This window comes from Octopus sinensis, linkage group LG8 (genome assembly GCF_006345805.1).
Source record: "Octopus sinensis linkage group LG8, ASM634580v1, whole genome shotgun sequence".
NCBI classification, from domain to species: Eukaryota; Metazoa; Mollusca; class Cephalopoda; order Octopoda; family Octopodidae; genus Octopus; species Octopus sinensis.
Window position 1 is genome coordinate 69,798,029 of NC_043004.1, and position 25,460 is coordinate 69,823,488.

General features: G+C 33.5%; 1 protein-coding gene across 5 annotated transcripts in view; it reads right to left on the reverse strand.

Annotated features, from left to right (window-relative positions):
- Positions 1-25,460, reverse strand: part of LOC115215076 (transcription elongation regulator 1) — a 91,930-nt gene that overhangs the window by 16,138 nt on the left and 50,332 nt on the right. For 2 of the 5 annotated variants that reach the window (XM_036505438.1, XM_029784234.2), the window contains exons 5-13: positions 25,170-25,369; positions 20,651-20,780; positions 18,500-18,657; positions 15,622-15,719; positions 13,190-13,338; positions 11,517-11,565; positions 10,790-10,958; positions 8,820-9,028; positions 7,750-7,900 (exon numbers count right to left, since the gene is read on the reverse strand). In XM_036505438.1, the coding sequence (XP_036361331.1) occupies positions 7,750-7,900; positions 8,820-9,028; positions 10,790-10,958; positions 11,517-11,565; positions 13,190-13,338; positions 15,622-15,719; positions 18,500-18,657; positions 20,651-20,780; positions 25,170-25,369 (1,313 nt within the window). Of the gene's footprint in view, positions 1-7,749; positions 7,901-8,819; positions 9,029-10,789; positions 10,959-11,516; positions 11,587-13,189; positions 13,339-15,621; positions 15,720-18,499; positions 18,658-20,650; positions 20,781-25,169; positions 25,370-25,460 lie in introns of all 5 variants that reach the window. The other 3 variants (XM_036505437.1, XM_029784233.2, XM_036505439.1) reach the window with 2 other exon arrangements.

Sequence of the window (25,460 nt, forward strand, 5' to 3'; positions counted from 1 at the left end):
GGGAGAAAAACCAAAAGTTTTCTAACATATTAACCAGTTTCCTAATAAGTCTCCAACTGAAGACAAAAACTGTCCAATAAAACTCTATATAGACCAAATAACAAAGTGAAATTCTATCCCCATAAAAAACATAATAAATCTTTTTTTTTTATATAACATTTTATAAACAGTCTACACAAAATAGACTTATTTATTCATTTCCTACCTGCTTCATTAGAAGAGATTTTTTTAAACCATTTTTCTTCAAAGAAATATCTGTTTTTAAGTCAATGATTGTTAAACTTCTCAGACTATAAGCAAAAGGTAAAAAAAAATTACAAAATGAAATCAAGAACACCGAGTAACTGATAATAGTAGTAGTAGTGGTAAAGCTAACAACAGAGAAGAAAATCATTTTACAGAATTCATTACAATTAGGCAGTTGTTTGTAACGATTCATAAACATGTCTATTCTTGAGCATGACTTTTTAAGAACACTGTTTTCACACCACAAAGTACTGAATATATTTCAAAAAGTAGAGTGCTGTTATTTTTTTTTTTTGTCCCTTTTATAGAATTAATTCACTTTGCAGTTCCATGGGATTCATGTTCACAACTAATAATGAATAAGACTGAAATAGCATTAAATTGGTGTGTATGTTTCAATGTATGTGTATGAGTAAGTGTGTGTATATACCACATCAACATTTAATATCTGTTTTCCATGGTGCATGGGTTGAATGATTTGAGAGAAGAGGGCAAGGCCAGGAGCTACACCATGTTCCATTTTTTGTTTTCGCAAGGTTACTACAGTTGGATGCCCTTCCTAATGCTAACCACTTCACGGTGTGCCTTTTATGTGGCACTAGTGCTTTTTAGTGCCATACACACGCACACCCACAGATATGCACACAGACACATGCATGTATCATTTTATGTATTGGGTCATCCCATAAAGAACGTGGGTTTTTTTTCTCAACTGCATGAACTAAAAGTCAGAGAGAGACAGGATAAACTACCTGCATCAACTTGCTATAAAAGCAGGCAGTAATTTTACCTTCTACTTATTCTTAGTGCAAGTTTTGAAGAGTGCAGTTTGATTTTAACAATTATTTTTTCAAAGCTATAATGGAAGTGACAAAGGAACATGTTCAGCATATTTTGCTTTATGAGTTCAATAAAGGCAACAACACAATGGAAAGTGTGAGGAATATTAATGCAGTATATGGGGATTGGACAGTAAGCTTAAGTCAGTGTCAATGGTTGTCTCAGAAATTCCGAGTGGAAAACTACAGCCTAGAAAGTGACCCTTATCCTGGAAGATCTGTTGAGTTCAAAGAGGATGTCCTGCAAACCCTGGTGGAACAAAATCCCATCGTAACTGTTAAAGAACTAGCAGAGAAGCTTGGATTTGGTCATTCAACTATTCGTTCAACACTTGCATTCCATTGGAAAAGTCAGCCAATTGGGTCATTGGGTTCCTCACTAACTTTCCAAAGTCTAATCGCATGCAGAGAGTGAATGTGTGCTCTTCTTTGCTGTTATATCTCACGAATGAACTCATTTTGGACCAAATAGCAACTGGTGATGAGAAATGGGTTCTCTATAAAAATGTTAAGCGCCAAAGACAGTGGGTAGGGAAATGCAAAACACCGGCACTCCAGGCTAAAGAAGGCTTTCACCCACTTAAGGTGTTTTTATCTGTTTGGTGGGATATGAAAGGTTTAGTCCACCTCTAATCTTTAACTTCAATTTCTACAAAGACAGCTTTCTTTTCTGTGGAAAGGTGGTTTCCATAAAGCTTCGGAATTAGTTATGCTGTTGGATAAATAAAACTATTTATCTACACTTTTCTTTCATTCAATGTTGTTGTTTTTATTTTTAAGGACACTTAAAGATATTGTGCGTGTCAGGGTTTCTGACAGAGTCCCTATTGCTTTCATTTGAAAAATATTCATTTGAAAAATATTCAGGTCTTCCTGCAAGCCGTGTGTGTATGTGTTTCATATTGACAAAGAAAGCCCTAAGAAACTAAGGTAAGTTTAACTAACATGACATTAACAGAGAAAACACAAAGAAACTGATAACACAATTTTACAGAATATCTAAGGCTACCCAGGAAGTACTTTAAAGAACCTTAATAATATCGGCTAACATTTGTAGAAAAATTAATTGACTTTGATATTTCGATATTCATTTATTCTTTTGCTATTTAAAAAGGAGCAGGAGATTGTAGTTACACGCGTACCAACTTTAAAGTTACCTATTTCTAACAATATCGATGTAGGGAGAAAATAACAAAAACAAAAAATTTTTTTTAATTTGGCAATATACAAATTACACCAAAAATATGAAGATTTCAATATCAAAAGAAAAGGAGAGTTTTTCATTTTTTTTTTTCCCCTTTTCTTTTCTTTTGATTAAAATCCAAGTGAAGGCCAAAATATTTCTGAAAAACAAAAATGATTACAGTATTGGCAGCTCTCAGCTTTACTCAGCTGTCTCTGGCCTGTGCTTTGGTTGAAGTTTTAATTGTAGAAGAAATAATAATAATAATAATATTCAATGAGATTCAAAGATTTCTACAGTTATAGACAAAAAGAAGCATTTTCTATTGTGGGTAATTTTGAAATTACTATTGTTTTCTCAACAGCTATGAGTTTAGTTTTTGTATGTATATATATTGTGTGAAATAGTCTTGATGCCAACATATGTTAAGTTTATATGTACTTTTTCTTATTCAATAAATGAAAGTTTTAAATAAAACAAGGTAATACTTTGCATATTATCAGATGAATATGATCAAATTCAATATTATCAAAAGTAGTTGATTTTGTTTTTACTCTCTTTATCAATTTGAAATTTTACAACTTGCTCATTTGTACTTAATTTGATTGTCATTACAAACCGTAAAGATTGGAATGCAATTTTACGGTTGTTCTTATTGCAAATGTATGCTAATAACAAGTACAAAATAATTTTTAATCATTTTCGTTATATAAAATTACTCTTCAATGAGTTATATGTAGAAATAAATAAAATGCAATTTAATTGAATTTCTTTTATGTAAAAAAAAAAAACGTTTTCAATTATCCTAGCCCAAATGCATATATATGTACACATGTATGTGTATATATATATATATACATACATACACATATATAAACATACATACATGTGTAAAAATATACACATATATACATTAACACACACACAAACTTGTATACATATGCATATACATACACATATATACACACAAATATAGACATACAAACATATATATATACATAGACTTCTGCATACATAACTACATGCATAACATCTACACACATACACATATGTACATAAATATATGCACATACATAAGCAAATATGCACACACATATGCATACGTACACATATACACAGACACAGATATATATACACACATACCTACATATGTAAATACATACATATACATATGTATATACATATATGTACATATATGCATATGTACATACATACATTATACATATACATGCATACATGCATGCATACATACATACATACATACATGTATGTATATTTGCATGCATGTATATATGTGTATTAAAGTATTGATATTTTTCACTGTTTGAATGTAAAGTATATTGGCATTACTGCAAAACAGCTATTATTCATGAAATTAATAATCACATTACAAGCTCACCATACGTTGAATGATTAGGAATTAAAGATTTAAATGGTCAAAATATTTCAATCATTACTACTAGCTACAAATAATTATGTGAAACATATAAACAAACATACTGGAACATGATACAGTAGCTAAAACAATACATGTGGAACTTGTCACTTGCAAAGTACAAAAGTTAAATGGTGAATGCCCACACAAACACCATAAAAATACTGCACAAACTGGATAGATATAAATGTCTATCTTAAAACATATACACATAAGTTTGTAAGGATGATATTTAACAGATTAATAATTTCAAAAAATACACATGGGATGGAGAAATGGATAAAATCAATTGAAATAACATATCTGTTCTCCATGAACTTGGTTTTAAGCAAATGAAAACAATGTTGAGATATAATATATCGAAATGAATGTTGTATTAAAGAAATACCTCTAGATAGATAGATAGATAGATATGTCTAACAGGCTGCTTTGAATCAATTTTCTTCCCATAACAAAATTATCAATTTGTCTCTTGCAAATTTTACAACTTATAATTATTAAAATAAAGTACAAATAAGTGAAAGTCCGAGTCCATTTCTAACTGAGCAGTTTGTAAAACAAATATGTATTTATAAAATCGTTTACACTATGGGTAAACCAATTTCTCTTTTAGACTTAATCCTTCCTTGTTAGTTAATTTTAAAAACATCCTATCTGATTTATGACTGGAGACCAAACGAAAATGAAAGAACCTTTTTTTTTTTGTCATAACAAAATTTTTTTTCAATTTCATTATGAAGAAATTAAAAAAATAAATTCAAGATTTTAGTCAGAGCCTGTAATCTGAAAGTGTTGTTTCTGTGTACATGAATGCCAATGCATAGATAGACAAACACACATGCATGCAGCACAGGATAAGTGGTCTTTCTGCTCATCAAACTCACAAGCCTGACAAACCTTTCCGTTTAAGTGGTTCATAAAAACACTAACAATGCTGACATATTGATATCCCAATTAAAAATATTATGGTTTGAACAAAAATCAAGTCCATGGAGATAAGATATGAATGTATAGAACATTTTAGAAGTAAACAACCAGCACATGAATCTCTTGAGAAATACAAGGCCAATATTGGTTTCACAAGAATCACTCGTTTTTATCTGCAAGTGACTCTAGACTGCTGGTGGCATAAAGAGTGGAAACATTCACACACCAACATACTAAGATTTATAAGTAATCTCACACAATGAACCAAGTTTACTAATTTTAATATGTAAACTTCAACTTAATATGACAGGGTCATTCCATACACAAAAAGAAAAGTAACAAAAAAAAAAAGTCACTATCAATATGTTTAATAATTATTTAGTTAACTACAAAGTTTTAGATATTCAAAGAGATTACAGAACTGAAGGCTACAAAACATACTAAAACATAATGTTATTTTAGCAAGATTGTATTAATTTAAAATAATTGTCAATGTTAATAAAAGATGTTAACTGAGAACAATAGAAATTGCCGTTTAGTGCCAACTGAATATTTTAAGTTAAATATCTTTGTAACATCAACTGATATTAGTTTGGTTTTGTCAGTTTTAATATGAGCCACAAGGAATAATTATGCAAAATATTAAAATTGCACATAATATAAATTCAATTGTAAAAGAAAATGGGCTCGTTAGCTTTGATTTATTGTTTTGATTTTTTACTTAAATTTGATTATAAATAAGTTGCAGAAGTTTCTATTAAAAGTGAAATTACAAGTGAAAAATGTAAACTACAGCTAAAAGTAGTTCTAAAAATTAAACATGGCAAAATTACTTACATGCAGATGGAATATCATTCAAAAAAGATTCTAAAAGTTGACACGACTAATACATTATTATCATATGCAAATATTTTAAACTAACAACTATTAAGAAATTATAGAAATATAAGGCATTAAATTTAACATTTAATATTAACTTTTAATAAAAACTTAACTAAATATCTATATATTTATGTGGAACCTTTTTAAAAAAAAAAGATTAAAAAATGAAAATTACAAAATTTTCTAACAGTTATTATTGTTATTATTATTATGACATGGAATGGAATGACCCCAATTAGATTATCATGTAAAAACCCTAACAAAGTTCATTCAAACAAAAGATACAGAAGAAACAAATACCAGTCACTGATATAGCCTATTGGCTATGTATGCGCCAGAGCAATTCGTCTGGAATGGCTGACGAAATATCCATAACTCAATGCAACTGAGACTGCACATCGACAAATTCAACCTCGGGCCTTACTTGACTGTAACTGCAAGGCTTTCTTTTGAAAGGGACATAAAATTATTCATCAGAAAAATATTGAAACTCAAACACTTTTTAAATAGTTAGAACATCATAAAAATTGGGTTGACTTGCAGTTCACCAGCCTCTTGTGTTAAATACAACATCACAGATAGAACAGCTGCTCTAACAAGTTTTAAACCTATTCTAGATACATATATATATATACATATGAGAGTTACAACTATGAAGATTACTAACTAATAAAATACACTTAAATTATTTAGATGGAAACTGATAATAATTATTACTTTCTTATTTAAAGTTCATTATAATGATATTTTTAAAATTGTTCATTTATTTACAGTTCCTCAATAAAGCTAATTATAAAATTATGCTTAATATAAACATTTACTTAGAATTTAATAAACTTATTTTAAAAAATTAAGGAAATGAATTATCATAGATACTATATTTTATCTCATTTAACAGTTAACAGAAATAACTAAAAACCTAGTAAAAATTCATTTTAAATATTAAAAGTATGTGATGTATAAAATATTTATATGTAAAAAAAAAGCAAAAGAAAAATTTAAAAAATAAAAAACTTATCTCTAGCGACTGGCAAACTGCAATCTACCCAAACATTCTTATGAACACTTACAATTTTAACAAATGTGAGAACAGTTACAAAATTACTTCAGTGAAAAGCTTATTGGAATGAGTTACACTTATTAAGAAGTAGATTGGTTCTTTACTGAGAAATTGCCAGGTACATAGCATAATGAGGGATTTACAAAAGATGAATTATATAGTTAGATTACTATTACTCTCAAGATAAAGTGCACATTTAGTAAGTAATATTACAGAATTCCAAACCGTTAATATTTCACGGGGGGGAAAAAAATGTGACAATTACTGAAAATACTAATGACCTTTACTGACTTACTAATTGCTTGTGTAACTAAAAAATTTCATATCATGCAACAATATTTATTATTATTATTTATTATTATCATTATTATATAACCAAGTAATGTCAGTTAATAGAGGTTGAATCAGTTGCCTTATCTGTGATTAAAATATTTAATACAAAAATAAGAAAAAATATTTTATAAAAAGACACAGGTGTATGTTGCATTGGAAATACAAGATATATATATATATCATTAATGTGAAAGCACTTAACATGTAGAACAATGAAATCCAATGCATTAAACATGGGTGAGATAGCAAAAAAAAGAAATATATATATATACATGTTCACATAGCCTTCAACTTTCAGCTCATTATGATTAATGATTGTTATTATTATCATCATTATTATAAGTAAAATGAGTCTGGGAGTCAAACATAAGAACTAACAGAGTATAACATTTTAGAAAATACAAGAAGGCATGAAAAATGTTATTTGGAGAAGATTCCTGAAAACAATAGATATCATTAGATTATATATAATAAAAACAAAAAGAAAAGGTTTTTTTTTTCAACCCAGACTGCAAGCAGAAGCTGAAAGGAAACAAGGAATCGGCCAATTCAAAGGTTGTTTCATATAATAGACATACTTTTTTTTTCTTTTTTACATTATTTTGATATATATATACTCTGTATACTCGTTTCCTAGTCAAAGATGGGCTAAAACATTCATTAAATTTATCTGTTCAAGCAATTATGTTTCTCTTTGGAATTTGAGGAATTAAAGAATTACAAGAATAAAATAATATAAATGAAGAACAAGGAAAAAATATATATATAATATTAATATATATATATATATATATATGTATGTATAACCAGGTCAGCTGCTAACACACCAACTTTAAACACATACCCTCTCTTTCTGGGTAGACTTCTCTTCTTTCTCCTTTTTGCGAAGTTCAGATACATAATCACTGAACATAGATTCACGCTCTCTCATCTTTTCAATCCCCTTGAAACGTTCGTCTTTACCATATTTAGCTGCAAAATCACTGAAAGATGACCTGAAAAAACAAGCAAAAGAAAAGCACAAAGTTAGAAATAAGATCCAAAATTCTGTTTCACCAACAAATCACGCCTACAACCGACAGAAAAAGCCGTGTTCTTCTGCCATAACTAATGAAAAATGTAAGAGAAATTGCTAAAATATATATAGATGCAGGCATGGCTGAGTGATAAGAAGCTTGCTTCACAATTACATGGTTCCAGGTTCAGTCCTATTGTGTGGCACCTCAAGCAAGTGCTTTCTACTATAGCCCCAGCCCAACCAAAGCCTTGCAAGTGGATTTGACAAATGGAAACTGAAAGAAGGCCATTGTGTGTGTGTGTGTGTGTGTGTGTGTGTGTGTGTGTTTGTTCCCCTCCCCAATCATTGTTTGAGAAGTGGTTTGAGAATGTTTACATCCCTGTAACTTAGCTGTTTGGGAAATGAGACCAATACAATAAGTACGAGGTTTTAAAAATAAGGTAGGGGTCGTTTTGTTCTACTAAAATCCTTTAAGCAGTGCTCCAGCATGGCTGCAGTCAAATGACCGAAACAGATAAAAGGATACAGAATTAATAATGTTAGCACTATGATAAATAAAATGATGTCTGTTCTGTAGGCTGTTGCTGGTATGAAGAGGATTGTGCCATAAATCATTTGCCTACAAAGAGGATGCAATCCAGAAATGATGAAGAAATGCACTATTCTATGGACAAAGCTGAGATTTGAACTAGTGACCTTATGGTCAGCAGTACAGAAACCTTAGCTCAATATGCCCAAGGAACCAATGGAAAGAAAATTAGTTGCACTTAAAAGCAGTGTATGCAATTTCTATCAAAGATATAGAAATTTCATGAAAAGGAGAGAAAAACCCTAAATAAATCAAGGCAGGATATAAGATACGTTGGACTATAAAGCTACAAATGGACTGCACTTACTTGCCGTGCAACTTTGCCTCTTCCATCAGCATCCGGAATGATTCCCTTTTCTCCTTCAGTTTGCGGTGTTTCTCCCGTCTCTCTTCTTCAGCTCGTTCCTTGACATATTGCTCAAACACCTGTTTACGCTCTTTGGATGTCAATAATAAATATCTGGTATCGAACACAATCTTGTGTAATTCTTTCTCCCAAGTGGAAAATGCAGACACCTAAACAAAAGAAAAGAATCACCTGTCTCAAATCAGCTCAAATGAATTCTGTCTCTGGGGCAAAGAAGTCATCATCATCATCATTTAATGTCCATTTACCATTCTGGCACAGGTTGGGCGTTTTGACAGGAGCTGGCCAGCTGCAGAGCTGGCCAGATTCCAATTGTCTGTTTTGGCATAGCTTCTATGGCTTGATGCCCTTCCTAATGCCAACCACTTCACACAGTGTGCTGGGTGCTTTTTACGTGCCACTGGCATGAGAACGTTTTACATGACACCAGCACAAGTTCATTTTGCATGGCACTGGCACCTGCAAAACAAAGACCTCTCAAGTGGGAGAGCGAGTGGGGCATGGCTATAAAGGACATGCCTATATGTAGGGATGGCCACAATTTTTACTTTTTACTTAAAATCAAAATCGATCAACATCAATGGAAATTGAAGCTGTGATACCAGTGCCGGTGGTATGTAAGAGAACCATCCGAACGTGGCCTTTGCCAGCGCCGACACGACTGGCCTCCGTGCCGGTGGCACGTAAAAAGCACCATCTGATCATGACCGTTGCCAGCCTCACTTGGCCCCCGTGCTGGTGGTACGTAAAAAGCACCATCCGATCGTGTCCGTTTGCCAGCCTCATGTGGCACATAAAAAGCACCCACTACACTCACGGAGTGGTTGGCATTAGGAAGGGCATCCAGCCATAGAAACATTGCCAGATTAGACTGGGCCTGGTGCAGCGTTCTGGCTTCCCAGACGCCAGTTGAACCATTCAACCCATGCTAGCATGGAAAGCAGACGCTAAACGATGATGATGATGAATCTTCTTAACTGCAGCAAATTGCCATGAGTCCCAGTCTCTTGTCGTCTCAGTGAGGAACAGCATCTGAAGATCCTTTCTCACCACTTCATCCCGCATTTTCCTGGGTTTACCTCTTCCATTTGCAGTAAGAGATCAGCACTTCTGTAAGCGGCTGTCCTTACTCATATGCATCACATGGCCATGCCAGTGCAGTCTTCTCTCTCTTGTACACGCTCAATGCCTCTTATACTATTTTCCTCTTAAGTCATTTACACTCTGTGATACATGCACACTGACATTACCCATCCAGCAGAGTATGCTGGATGGGTAAGGCTTTACAAGTTCTCTGTAGTCATAGCCCATGCTTCACTGCCATGTAGCATAGCTGTACATACACAAGCATCATACAATTTGCCTTTCACTCTGAGAGAGAAGCCCTTAGTTATCAACAAAGGTAACTGCCTGAACTTTGCCCAGCCCCGTTCTTATTCTAGAAGTGATGTGATATATAATTATCATCATCAACATTATGTTATTTGTTTCAAAGGACTGCATTCAATGACATTTTTTCCCCAGTCAATTCATTACAACAATAGAAATTTCAAAAGTACATCATTTGTTTATTAACATAGATACAGGCATGACTGTTTGGTGAAGAAGTTCACTTCTCTGCCACATGGTTTTGCATTCAGCATCATAACACAGCATCTTGGGCAAGGGCCTTCTGCTACAGCCTTGGGCAACCAAACCTTTATGAGTGAATTCAGTAGACAGAAACTGAAAGAAGCCTGTCGTATGTGAGTGGGTGTATGTGATTTACAATTGTGCTTGTCTGAGAATAACTGAGATTCCTTACAGATAAGGGCTGACAACATAAAGAGCAACAAGCCACAAAATCCTATCTAAAAATAAGTTCAGGCTAGCATTAGGAAAATTAACGTTAAACAAAGGAACAAACCTACCTCTTTCTCTGCCAACATATCTCTGAACTGTTTCATTCGAATCTCCAAAGGTACTATAGCCCTCTGCCTTGCTGCTTGAACTTCAGCCTCTATAGCAGCTTCCTTACCAGCATCAATCTGTTTTATGGTTTCTCTCTTATCATCTAGCTTGCTTTCATCTTTATCAATTCTGAAAACATAAAATCAGATCCACTAAATTTCAATTTCTAATAAATTTTTATCAGATTTCTCACTGTACAATACAATGTTTGTACCACTGAGGGACACTCTATGTGGTCACTCAGTTTGCTCAAATTACACACTGAGGTTTTAAAAATGTAAGGTGGGTGGGGTTGTACATTGGATGAGGAGTCCTAGATACACATGAGCCTAGAGGAAAGATGAGATGATGACAAATGAAACAATTTTGATTGTATCTTGATCTGAAGCAGGAATAAACAATCACAGTAATTTAATCTTAACATTCATTAATACTATGTACAAAAATCCTAATCTAAGATTCAAATAGTTTTAAATACTATTGTTTATAAGAGGAAAGAGGTATACAAGCAAAAGTATGACAGTAAAACAAAGAAAGAGTGGTGAATAGTAACAAACGTAGACAATTTTAAGAGTGATTGAGTGATGTCATCAACAGATGATCTGGGAAAATTGAGATTGATGACTAGCAACAGAGAAAGATAAATGGTAGATGGTAACGGAAAGTTAAATGAAAACTAAAACTTACTTCTTTTTTTTGGTAGCAGGCTCATCTTCATCTTCTTCCTCTTTCTTTTCTGGGAAAACAGAGCCAAGTACTGTGGTTAATTACTATAGTTCAAAATGCAGTGATCAGAGTGGAGAAAATAGACAAAATGGGACATAAAGGTTGAGCAGTTTAGGCTAACATTTTCAACAGCTGGGGGAAGGGGACTATGTTGAACTTAATCCCACAGATCAAAAGTAATAATACTAATTATTGTATAATACTGTGTAATTATTATATAACACTGTAATTATTAAATAATACAGTACACCTCTGATAATATACCCACTCTGTTGACAGATACACAAGTGCATTTTTATTTGATTTATGGACTCTTAGACGACTAAGACGTGCATGCCCACACACACATATAAATGTAAATGTAGATTTTATATGCATACGTATATATAGAAAGTGAAAATGAAGTGAGGAACAACTACATGACTATAATTGTATAAGGATACAGGCTTCCAAATCTTTTTCATTTCTTGAAAGAAAGTGCCAACATCTCTACCCAACCATACAGAGTCATCAGATTACAACTAATCATTGATGAAAGTCAGCTAGCTATTCAAAAGATTTATCTATCTTAAATGTTCAAGTCATGCTTTGACAGGGTTGAACAACCAACAACCATTCACAACCAGTCAGGATTCACAGAACAGATTATTCTATTCCTCCTTTTGATCAGTGAATATAAAACATGGCTCACAAGACCACCATTTGGACAATTTTCCTGAGTGACAGTCTCATCCTTCTAGGTCAATCTGTCACAAGGTTAGCCAATTACAATGGAGTGGACCAGAGCAACATGAAGTGAAGTGTTTTGCTCAAGAACAATATACAGCCAGTCTGAAAATCAAACCCATGATCTTGCAATCATGACTGCAGCACCTTAACAACTAGGCCACACACCTCATACATTATGCACGAAAATAAATTTCAAACTACCAATGTTTTTAGAAAGGCATTATGTTTAAAGGGTTATCAATAGTAAAATTACTTTGCAGTTTCTAGTGTAATAAAGCCACATTAGATGCAGGGCAATTTTTTTGACACATTTAAAAAAAGTATGCCACAAATCAGCAAAGACAGTAATCATATTTCAGAGATGAGAGAGGTGCTCCAGGTAGCTATTACTTCTTCAAATTGAGAGATCACAGTTTCAATATTATGAACATGTGGAAAGATTGCCTGAGAAGAAAATCAGTGGACAGGTGTTATAGAGAAAACTAACTAACAGGAGACCCAGGGGTAGATCACAGGTAAGATGATTGGATAACATCCACGAGTTCGATTGGTCTTGCTTGGGGATCCAGCCAGATCAAGTGAAGACGGCTGCTTCTGGCAGGACCTGATGGAGGGTGTGCTTGAGGACGTTGCCCCAACAACCCTCTCGGGATTAAGTGGGCAAAGTTGAGACAAGATGGAAGATGAAATATTTCAGATCTGACACTTTAAGAGAATATGCAAATTTGAGCACAACGTTGAGCAAAATGTAAAGAGATGATATGACTCAACATAAGGAGGTATGTCAAAATGCTGGATATGCTACAAAAACCATTTAAGCCAATGGCAGTGACACACATTTTCACTTCACTAAATTCTTAGAGGACTTAAACTTGGTTTAAATATTCCAATAAGCATATATTTACTTTTATCAGCTGGAGAGCCACCTGGTGGACCTTGTAGCATTCGTTCAACATCTGCACGACCAACAAGTCCTTCAGGTTTTTCCCAAACAGAAAGATGCTGACTAGGATTATAGAAGAAAACTCGGCCATCTCCAGTCCAAACAACACACCTGTAAAATAAAAACATTGGAATATGAAAGGGAGAAATGTTTACAATAGACAACTAATTTTAATACAACTGAAACAAAAACAGCAAAAATATTAGCATTGCATCTCCACATCTTTAGATGTGCTTGTGTATACGCACACATAACATTTATTCACACACCTTCTAACCAGTGGAGTGGTGGGACAATGGATTCATACAACTCTTACTGGGCTCTATGCAAACAGAGTTACCTCATTATTTAAATTTGTGCTTTTTGCCTATTATACAGCTAATGGTAGACCCATTTTAATAGTTGAAAACTCACTTATTCAAAATCATTGTTACACAACTATTATTACTTGTGATCTTATTCCTAAATATTACAGACATACTTTGCAGAAAATGAAACTCCAGATATTGAAAACAAAATAACTATAAAACATTTGATATTTTAATTTTGTTCACTCTTTCACAATGAAGTTCACTGATGCTTCAACACTAAAGAAGAAGGAACTATTTTTACAAGATTCAAAAAGAACAAGGACATTCATTATACATCCTTTCATCTAATTCAATATCTACTTTTCTATGTTTGCATGGGTCAGATGAGACTTTATTGAGGCAGGCAGCTTGTTCTTCAGCTAGATTCTCAACCCTCACTGCTCAACTATCATCCTGGACTCACTTTCATGCAGTACTGCAGACAAGTGACACCATTTGTAAGAACTGTCACCCATTGTTTAAATCAATGCACATGTCAAGACAAGAGGAATACACATATATAGCACAAGCTTCTTCCCCTATTTCTGTCAACCAAATTCTACTCACAAAGTATTGGTCAACCAACAGCTACGGTAAAGACACCAGCCAACAATGTGTACACAGTGGGCGCAATCTCTAAACCAGTGGTTTGCAACTATTTTTTATCTTTTGACTCCTACTTTATTCTCATTCAATTTTTTTTAAATCTTATTATTTTTATTATCAAATAATATTAGGAATTATATTTCTAAAAATTGTTAAAATGTTGCATGCATTGTAGAAGCATAACCAATATACTGCACATAAATTTTAACAAAATTGCATATGGATTCCCAAGGGTCGTAAGGACCCCAGTTGAGAACCACTGCTCTAAACAATGTGGTTCTGAGATGAACTTCTGAACCATATGGCCATGCCTGTGCCTAGAAGCCATAAAAGAAAATCAGCAAGGGAAATTACCTGAAACACTCATTTATATGAGATATTTTCTATGCAATTATATAATAACATTGCAAATAGTCTCTCAGTTTAATCTTCCTGCTTTTTTTTTAATTCTTTTTTTTTTTTTGGGGGGGGGGTTTCACATGATGCAGATGGATGAGGACAGTTGCATAAAAAAGTGCCTATCACTTAGAGTGGAGGGAAGTTGTGGAAGAGGGAGACCTTAGAGATGGGACCAAGTATTGAAGGACAATATCAAAATGCTGAGCCTTACAAACGAGGTGACAGAGGACGAAGATAAGTGGCACATTGATCTACTCAAGAAGACCTGCTTGCCACAACAAAATTGATATCCTAAAATCAAGATGCCACATAAAAAGCATTGGTGTAGGTGCTGGTTCCATGTAAAAAGCACCTAGTACACTGTAAGTTAAGTTGGCATTAGGAAGGGCATCCAACCATAGAAACCATGCCAAAAGAGACTATGGAAACTGGTGCAGCTCCTGGCCTTACCACTTCCTGTCAAGCCATCCAAACCCATGCTAGCATGGAAAACGGACATTGAACGATGATGATTGATGATGCTTCAGTCATTTGACTATGGCCATGCTGGGTAATCACCTTGAAGGGTTTACTCAAACAAATCAACCCTAGTACTTATATCAGTCACTTTTGCTGAACTGCTAGGTTACAAAGATGTGAACAAACCAACATTGGTCGTAAAGTAATGGTAGGGGGAACAGACACAAACACACAAATATATATCGTCCAACCCGTGCTAGCGCGGAAAACAGACATTAAACGATGATGATGATGATGATATATATATATATATATATATATACACACACAATAGGCTACTACACAGTTTCTGTCTACCAAATTCATTTACAAGGCATTGATTGGCCTTGAGTTAGAAGACACTTGCCCATGGTGTTGCACAGTGGGACTGAACCTGAAACCATGGTTGCAAAGCACACAGCCATGCCTGTATACAAACTTGGCCAAAATCTACATAAAATTTGCTTGATAACTCAAACATGGAAACAAGACTTCATTTATTCAGGTGAGTACGTAAGAGTTAATAGAATATAAAACCTACCAAGGGGTTCCAGGAACAGGGGTACTAGAAACAGGTCGAGCTTTATCAGCAGCCTTTTGTTCTTCGGTTTTTTCCTCACTTTCTTTCTGCTTTTCATCCTAAAAAAAGCCATTTATTTTCTCTTCTATAATATCAATGAACACAACAGTAATACAAGACACATCATAACTGTAGGGACAAAACAAAAAGAATAATGCTAAAGTATTTCAGTACAAAATCTAAAACTGAGTTACCTCTCTCACCATTTCAAGTCCAACTATGCAGGAATGCACAACACCAAGTGAACAAAGGTAGCTAGTATCAGACCGACACCAAGTCCAATTTGCCTATGATCTACAGATTGACAAAAACAGTTTGTCTTTTTTCTTATATCTTGTATCAGGAGCTGCACCAGTTAAGAATGAAATGTCTGATTTTGAACTGAATGTTTATCGTACTTTATCTCAACAAAAAGCAATGCAGGTAATGTAGGTACCTAAATTATCAACTCAATTTTGCCATTTTATCAACAGCTTCTTTATGCTGGCAGCAAAGAATTCTGGAGAGCAAGAAGTGATGAAATCATGAAAGGCTGTTTTTGCATCTTCTTCAGATTTGAAGTTTGTTTTTTCTTGCAAAAAGTTTTCTAATGCCTGGAAAACGCAATAGTCAGTTTGGTGCAAGGTCTGGTGAATATGGTGGATGACAGAGTACTTCCAAGTTCAGTTCCTGTAACTTGAGTAGCATTCTTTGTGCAACATGTGGTCAAGCATTGTCTTGCAAAAGAATTGGCCTGTCTCTATTGGCCAATCTCAGTTGTTTAATTGCAAGTTCACTTATTTTATCCAACTGGTTAATGTATACATCCACTGTTATTGACTTACTAGATCTCATGAAGCTATAAGTGGATGACACTAGAGCTGGACCACCAGACACCATTAGCATTTTTTGGTAAATATTCTCTTTTAGATTGTGTTTTGGCAATTCATCTCTATCCAACCACCATGCAGAATGCTTGCTGTTGTTGAAGAGAATCTATTTTTCATCACACGTAACAATACTAAGTAAAAATAGTTCACTTCTATGCCATGACAGCAAAGAACAGGTTTCAAGATGACAAGTCATTTGATGCTTGTTCAGTACATGTGGTACCCACTTGTCCAGCTTCTTTACCTTGCCGATTTGTTTCAGATGGTCCAATACAGTTAGAATCGAAACATCAAACCTTGCTGCTAATTCAAACATAGTTTGAAATGTCATTACTTCCACTAGTTTCAAGCTCATTATCCACCTTGGTCTCACGTCTACCAAAGGGCTGATTTTCAAGAGTAAAGTCACCAGACCAAAACTTCTCAAACTATCGACGTACAGTACGCTAATTTGCCACATCTTCACCAAACACCTCAATGATGTTTTGAGCTGTCTGGGATGCACTGGTTCCACGATGGAACTCATATTCATAAACAACATGAATTTTGGATCTATCCAAGGGTTCACAAAAATTGATTTACAAGAGAAAAGTCACAATATAATCAGACACCATGATTTGCATTTCGAAAGTGATCTAAACTCTTCAATGTCATAAAGCAAAGAATTGTCAGGATAAAACATTAGAGTTAACGACTGTCAAATTTGGTGCATAAGAAAATCTGACATTACATTCTTAATGACCTGATACGTCCTTCAGTCAGACTGTGGTCATGCTGGAGCTCTGCCTTGAAGAATTTTAGTCAATAGATCAACACTAGTACTTTTCTTTTTTTAAGCCAGGTACTTATTCTATTGGGCTCTTTTATTGAACTGCTAAGTTACAGGGACGTAAACAAACCAATACTAGTTATCAAGCAGTGATGGGATACAGACCCATATACAGTAATGCATCGACTATCGTGGGTGTTATGTTCCAAAACACCCCATGATAGGTGAAAAACCAAAGTATAAACAGGAATGTATTTTGTTTTTATCACTTTTATAATTTGCATATATTTATTTTATTATAAATGCAAAACACCACCATAGAGGAATTGACCTAAGCTTAAATGATAAACCGCGATAGGTGAACCACGATATGGCGAGGGATTACTGTATGTATGTGTGTGTATATATATATATATATATATATATATATATATATATATATATATATATATATATATATATAATATATATATATATATATATATGTGTGTGTATATATATATATATATATGATAAACATCTTTCAGTTTCCTTCTACCAAGGATTTGCTTGGCCCAAGGCTATAGTTGAAGATGCTAATCTTCTCTGTATCATTCCAATTTTAGAATATGAACTGCCAAAAATAGTACGAAAACAGTGAAGAAATTATGTGCTCAAGTTGTATCCAACTTAATTATTGTCTGTGAGATGTGAAGTCCTGGTCAAGAGAAAGGAAAACATGATGTATCAGTAATGATAGATCAGAGGACAATACCAAGACACTGGGCCAACCATCGGTGTGCCATAGGTTTGCTTCGTCAAAGCCAACCTGAGACTATAGAACGTTCTTCTTTATATTGTTTTTTTAGACAGTGATCTGAGGTAGAAACTTTCCCAGTGATTGGGATCACCAACTGTAAAAGCCCCACTAAAATAAAGTATCTATTGTACAGATATTAACATGAACATTGGATTCAAAAACTGATGATAAATTTAATTAATGGTGGGGACGTTTTGAACTGGGGGAGGGAGGCAAAAATGGTAAAACAGCAAAAATTACTCTATAACAAATTAGATAATTATTTTGCATCAATGATAAGATGTATTGTTGACAATGCCGATATCATGGATCCGTACCAAAAATGTTTAAGAACTAAACACAGAAAATAGAAACCAAATACTTTCAATTCAAGTCTTATAATCACCACTGTTGTTCTCTTACCTCATCGCTTTTCTCTTCTTCTTCTTTTGAAGGTAATGTTTCCATGGGAATTTCCTCCGATTCTTCTGTTCCATTTACTTGTAACATCGTGTTAATCTGAGTGTTACACTCAGTGGCTGTGGCAGCTGGGTCAGGCTTCTGGAGCTGTGCTAGTTTGGCTATATACCAGTGATAAGCAGTCATGTTAACTTCATGATAGCAAGCAAAAACAAATCAACATTTCTTTTTTTATCATCAACAAATAAATTAATTTCAACCACCAGCTTTGTGAAATTATCCTTAACAATATTAGCTAATACAAAATCTGCATATACAATATAAGTGTGTATGTGCATATACAGCATAAATCCTGTACCCTCACTGCTGACAAAATTCCAGATGAAAGGAATTCAAATCCAACTTTAGCAGATACAGGAGTGTTCAAATTTCATACATCTTCAAGTATTATGCTCTGTGATGAATCAGACTACTATTTTGTAGATTTGTTTTGCATTCAACCAACTAATCAAATGTACAGGGGTGGGCAAAATTAGGTATACAGTTGCTTAATATGAGTGGAATGTTCTTTCCAGTTCTTATCCAAAAAAAGAAATAGAGGCATGAAAGAACATTCCACTGTATAACACCTACTTTTGACCACCCCTGTATATATGAATCAATATATACTGCCAATATATTTTGCATTGAAATTGTGACTATATAAATCTTCATTCTATTTCAGTTTTTTTCAAAGGATGTAAAAATGATGACAATAAATAAAATATAGTGTGGTATATGTTCATCACTTTATCACACATGTCAACCTAACAACCTCTCCCTAATTCTGCCCACAATAACATTATTCAAACTAAATATGTAGCAACTGTTTATGCAACAATTCAAGAGCTTCACTAATTATTTAACATTCAAAAAGCATAAACAGAAATTAACATTTCTCTGACGTACTGACGTTCAGAAACCCTTTAATATATTACTTTAAATGGATTAAAACTTTACATCTGAAAAGTTTCAAGAGAAAGTATTTGAGACACGGGTTTCACTATAGAATTATTTATAGAAAATAAATAGTTCTCTAATAAAATGTTTGAAACCTGATAATCTAAAATCTTATCCTACCGAAAAAATGCCATTATTCAGTAGCAGTATCAAGTTTGTAGATCTACTGCCTTCTTCATGTCACAAAATAATACATTTCAAACCAAAAACTGAAAAAGCAAATTATGTAGTTAACATACACCTAATAAGTGCCAGAAAATTTGAATGTCAAATAATTACATTAAAATTAGCCAAAATTAGCTTTTCTTTATAGTTTATATTTAATGCTGTAGAGTCAAGTTGTTTTTAAGTTTACCTTGGTCAATCTAATAAAATTAAATATCAGACTCCAGTAAAAGGATTTTACACCACTATGATAATTTCTTTCACATATACCAAATTTAAATACTAGGGCTTTTCTTTTCCTTTTTTTTTTTTGTATTGTAATCTATTTGAGTTTCCCTCAGAAGGATCTAAGGGAGATTGTAAACAACTGAGCTTACTGAGCAAGTTATCTGAACATTATCCATCAGTTCCAAATAGTGTAACAGCTGTCAGCAAAAATAAAAAAATAAGATACTGTTTAGAATAAATTTCTAGAAAGGACTTGTATAAAATAAAGTAAGTGGAAAACACTATAAATTGTAAAGAAAATAACCACCTGATCATTTTATTTTTGTCCATTTTAATGAGAAAATCTTCAAAGAATTAACATTAACAGAACATTATTCATGTTATACTTAGTAAACAAGAACTTAAAAGAAAAAAGATTATACTTAAGATGTAGTAATGATAGAAACCAAATTTATGTTAATTGTGAAATGAGAATGCCTATAACAAGAGTTACTATTAAAAAAAAATGCATCTGATCACATGGTTAAATGGGTGAAAAATTTCATGCTCAAGATATAGTAAATAAATTGACAAGAATTTGTTACAAAACTCCAAGAGAAAAATATACATCTAAATTACAAACCATTTTACACCCCGAGAGCAAAGATTGCTTAGGTTACCATGCAACCATGACCATACATATAGATATCTGCTGAGACTGGTGCTGAAAAACAAAACAAAAAATTAAGAAAATAGAATAAAAGACTCCGTCTTCATTCTTACCATCCCATTCTATAAGAACCTGTGGTTTATCCCAAGTGGATTCCATTGTTTTGGCATTATAGTAATAGACTCGGCCATCAGCATTCTTGTGTTCTGACCACTCAGCAACTTCTGGGGGTTTCGCAGGAAGCTGGAATATTGGTAAGTAAATAGTGTAAAGCAAAAATTCTCAAAACAAGAAACCCCAAAGGGTATGCAAGAGAAATTATGGAGGTATAGAAGTTTAGCAGAAATACTGAAATTTCAAAGTAATCATGACTACTTCAATGAAACTTTTGTAAACCCGTCATATAGCTGGCAAGCGCCATTGCCAATCACTGCACAGTAACTTAATTAATTCATAGTTATTCCCCTTAATTGACTCCTCTATTCAGTTTTATTTTCTCCCACACCTAGGCTAACCAACTTAAAACCCCAGAAAACTATGTTTTGGTAAATCTTTTTCAACTGAGCATCATCATCGTTTAACGTCCGTTTTCCATGCTGGCATCGGTTGGACAGTTTGACAGGGGCTGGCTAGACAGAAGACTGCACCAGGTTTCACTGCCTGTTTTGGCAGGGGTTTTATGGCTATATGCCCTTTCTAACACCAATCATCTTACAGAATGCATGTATAATTTAATAGAAAATGTCCTGTATTGATTGAAAGCAACATTTTTCTTTTTATAAATTTATTAAAGAACAATGGTGTTTCAAGACCCCAGATTAGTTTGAAGTACCTACCTATATATTAGGCCAACAAACTAAAATATTTGCAACTCTGGTAATAGAGTTAAAAAACGAAGAGAGAAAAAGATATTGGTGAAGACAGATCAATTTTGATTTTCACCAGTATAACGAGAAAAAAAGAGAGAGAGAGAAAGAGTGGGCAACCATTTCTAACAATATGTCAAAATTCTATAAAATTATTCAATGAAACCACGCTTTTAGGAAACAATATTTTTCAAACAGTAGCAAACCTACATGCCATCTATATGATTCCCTGAGAAGTATAAGAAACCTTATACATAAATAGAAACTTTAATTTTGTATTACTACAAAGAAACTGAATACCATTGTCAAAATGAAAGGTATTTGTCCTGTTGGGTCCACCATTGCAAACATTCCTCCCAACCATCTTGGAGGCCCTGTAAAGGATTGTAGACATTGCCCTTCTTTTCTAAGAGTTTAAAAAAAAGGAGAAAATGGTCACATTTCACTGAAGAAAGGGCCAATAAGGTTTCAACATTAATATTTCTAACAATATCTAGAGAGAGACAATCACAGCAAAAAAAGCTAAGGAAGTTAAACCCTGCAGAAAATCCAGATGAAGGGATCCTAAGGCAGACAAGTAGTTATAGTTAACTAATATCTGGCCTCCTATACAACTCCATGAATGTTGCAAACATACCGAGTTTTTTTCTTTCCTTCATGGGGTAACCATGAGTGAAGGGGGTAGGTGATAAGTAATTTGGGCTAGACATTTGTTTCTGGAAACAGCCCAGGCAGAGCAGAGATGCCTAAGTTACTGTCTCTGCAATGCCAACAACCAACAACAAAAAGGTCAACTAAAGAAATGTAATAGTAAATAGTTAAATAGAACTACTATCAAATTTCTATTAGTGTTATTTAATATGTTTTAATACTTATATGGAACATACTGTCATTTTAACAAGACAATTATTATTTATTTCTTTATTGCCCACACGGGGCTAAACATAGAGAGGACAAACAAGGACAGACAAAGGGATTAAGTCGATTACACCGACCCCAGTACATAACTGATACTTATTTAATCAACTCCAAAAGGATGAAAGGCAAAGTCGATCTCGGCGGAATTTCGCCCAGCATGCTAACGATTCTGCTGCCCAAAACAATTATTATCAACCACGGAGTGGTTGGCGTTAGGAAGGGCATCCAGCTGTAGAAACATTGCCAGATTAGACTGGAGCCTGGTGCAGCCTTCTGGCTTCCCAGAACCCCGGTCGAACCGTCCAACCCATGCCAGCATGGAGAACGGACGTTAAACGATGATGATGATGATGATGATGATATCAGACAACCACCAATCTTACTAATTGAAATATTAACTGAATTTTTATATTTATTATGTATTCAATTAACTGGTTCAATGAAGAAATGTTGAAATTTTGCAAGTAATATACCCATTATAGATGCTCAGGTGTAAATCTGTTTTCATAGAAGATTTGAGGAGTTTGAAGGTACGAAATAGTAGAATGTTATTGAAAGCAGTAGTTGTAAATTTTTAAAAGAACAACCCTATATGTAATAAAATAGTGTACAAACAAAAATATAATCACCAATATCTATATACTATGGAACTAAGATGTAAGTCAGCACAAAATAATACCACTACCTTAGTCCAGATTAACATCACATTATAAGTCATGTTGCATTGGGCAAACACATGACAAAGTAGAAAGAACCCACTCAGTGAAGAGCAGAAAAGCAACCAGTACACCGTGTAAAGTGGTTAACAATACAGTGGAGACTATGTAGAATCAAAAAAAAATTCTTTAGCTATGTAGAACACGAGAACCTCTCTAATGACAGTATCATGATAAAATGCACACTGTACATTTTGCAAAGTGGTTGGTGATGAGAAGGACAATCAGTTATATAAAAAAAAAAAAATATGCCAAAAATAATTCTCAAGTGAGACGTGGTTGTCTGACCATGAGAATTGGCTTGGACCAGGATGCCAGCAAGGGAAGTAAACATATAATAATCCTGATGATTTTCATATCTGATATTCATATATTACAATATCTCTGATAATATATTATGTAAATGAACTAACCAAAAACTATGCCTGATGCAGAGATGACCCTACCAAGGATATGGAAATGTAATGTAACATTTCTAGAAGTTAAAATTTAAAAGCAATGACAGTATTTCTTATTAAACACTAATAATGGTTCCCAAATATTCTTTAGTTAAATTCATAGAACGTCATGATATAACATATTTAGTTAATATTTTTTTCAGTTAAGTTTGTGTACAAAAAAAAATGTCTTGGTAGAGTCAATTTTGAGGTCTCTCTAACACTTTTCAATACCAACCCACATGAAACTACCTTTGGTCCTATGGTACACAAACTTTTTCTCACCTCAACTTTTTAGCATTCAGATTACTATGTCAAATATAATGCTTAACTATTCACATTGTTTTGAATTAATCATGCATTATCTCATAGCTTCAAGATTTCAATGATGTGATAATTTTTAAAATTGTAAGGTAGGTGTGTGTGAGAGGATGGATTTGATCAGTTTGAACATAAAAAAAAAAAACAGGTAAAATATTTAAGCCAGATAAGGTTTAAGTATTCATATTTATTGTAAATTCATAATGATGGAATAAATATTTTAAGTTATGTCTCAAACACCACGTCAATAATATAAAAATTATTTTTCATTATTTTCAAAATTAATTATAACAAAGACAGAAAGGATTAAAAGATGTGCACACGTGAGGAACTGGAAGAATTTGGATCAAGTAAAGAAGTCTACGTTCACTGCATCAGAATGGAAAATTTCTAAGAATCATAACATTAAAGAAATGTTTAATACTATGAAGTTGACAATCTTTTTTTTACTATATTTCTATTGAAATACAGTGATTTTATTTCAATCAATTTTGAAGATAATGAAGAATTTAGTAAAATAACTTTGTTATTAAGCCAGTGTTTGAGACATAATTAACATGAGATTTTGAGGGGAGAAAGTTTTAATTTAGGTCACATTAAAACAGGAAGTTTTTATCATAGAACCAGGGGCAACGAGCATTAGGCTAGTGCAAAACTAAGTGCAATTTTTGGAATTTTAACCTGTAATTCTTATTTGGAATAAACTTTTAACTATGTTCATGTAATCATAGCATTGGGAATGTAGGTTTCTATCTATTGGCTAATGTGACTGGTTTCATTCCTACTGTTTATTCTTGGTTAAGTAGTTTAATTAAAGACAGAAAAAGGCAAATTTTAGTAATTTTAAGCATGACTGTGTCAATAAGTTTGCTTCCCAGCTGCATGGGTTTGGATTCAGTTCATCCCAATGATACTAAAAAACTTCAGCAATTACATCTGGTATTGGTCAATCAAAGAGGACCAATTCTTCTCCATGACAATGCTCATCCAAGTCACAATAAATAACTTTGCAGAAATTCAAAAGATTGGGCTATGAAATGCCACCTCGCCCAGCTTACTCTCCAGATAATTCTCCGACTACCACTTTTTCAAACATCTCAATAACTACTTGGAAAAGAAGGTCTTCAACAACCAAACAAGTCAAAACTGTCTAAAAATAGAATTCACTAGTTCCAAAATGCCAGAATTCTGTATAATCAAAATAGACTTGTTCCTTGTTGACAAAAATCTATAAATTCTAATGGCTATTTTGATTGATAAAATTTATTCTGAGCTGAGATACATTGCTATGAAGTTGATGGCTAAAAACTGCAATTATTTTTGCACCAACCTGATAATTAAAAAAATAAATTTTGGATAGAATCAATTACAAACCTGGCCTTGGGGTGGCTTTTCTGCTACAACAGCAGACTGGTCAGTTGTGTGAACCGTCTCTGACTGAGGTGCTGCAATAACAAGTGGAGGTGTTACAGTTGCGGCTGTGGACACTGCTGTTACTGGCGTACTCAACTGTGGTATTACATTAGTATTAAAACCAGGAGGTACCAAATTTGGATTAAATCCAGGAGGTAAGTCTACAAGAATAAGTTTAAATAAAAGCAAAAGCAAAATCAGAAATGCCCAGCATCCAAAGAAAGAAGTTTTGTGTTAGGAGGATTTGTTAAA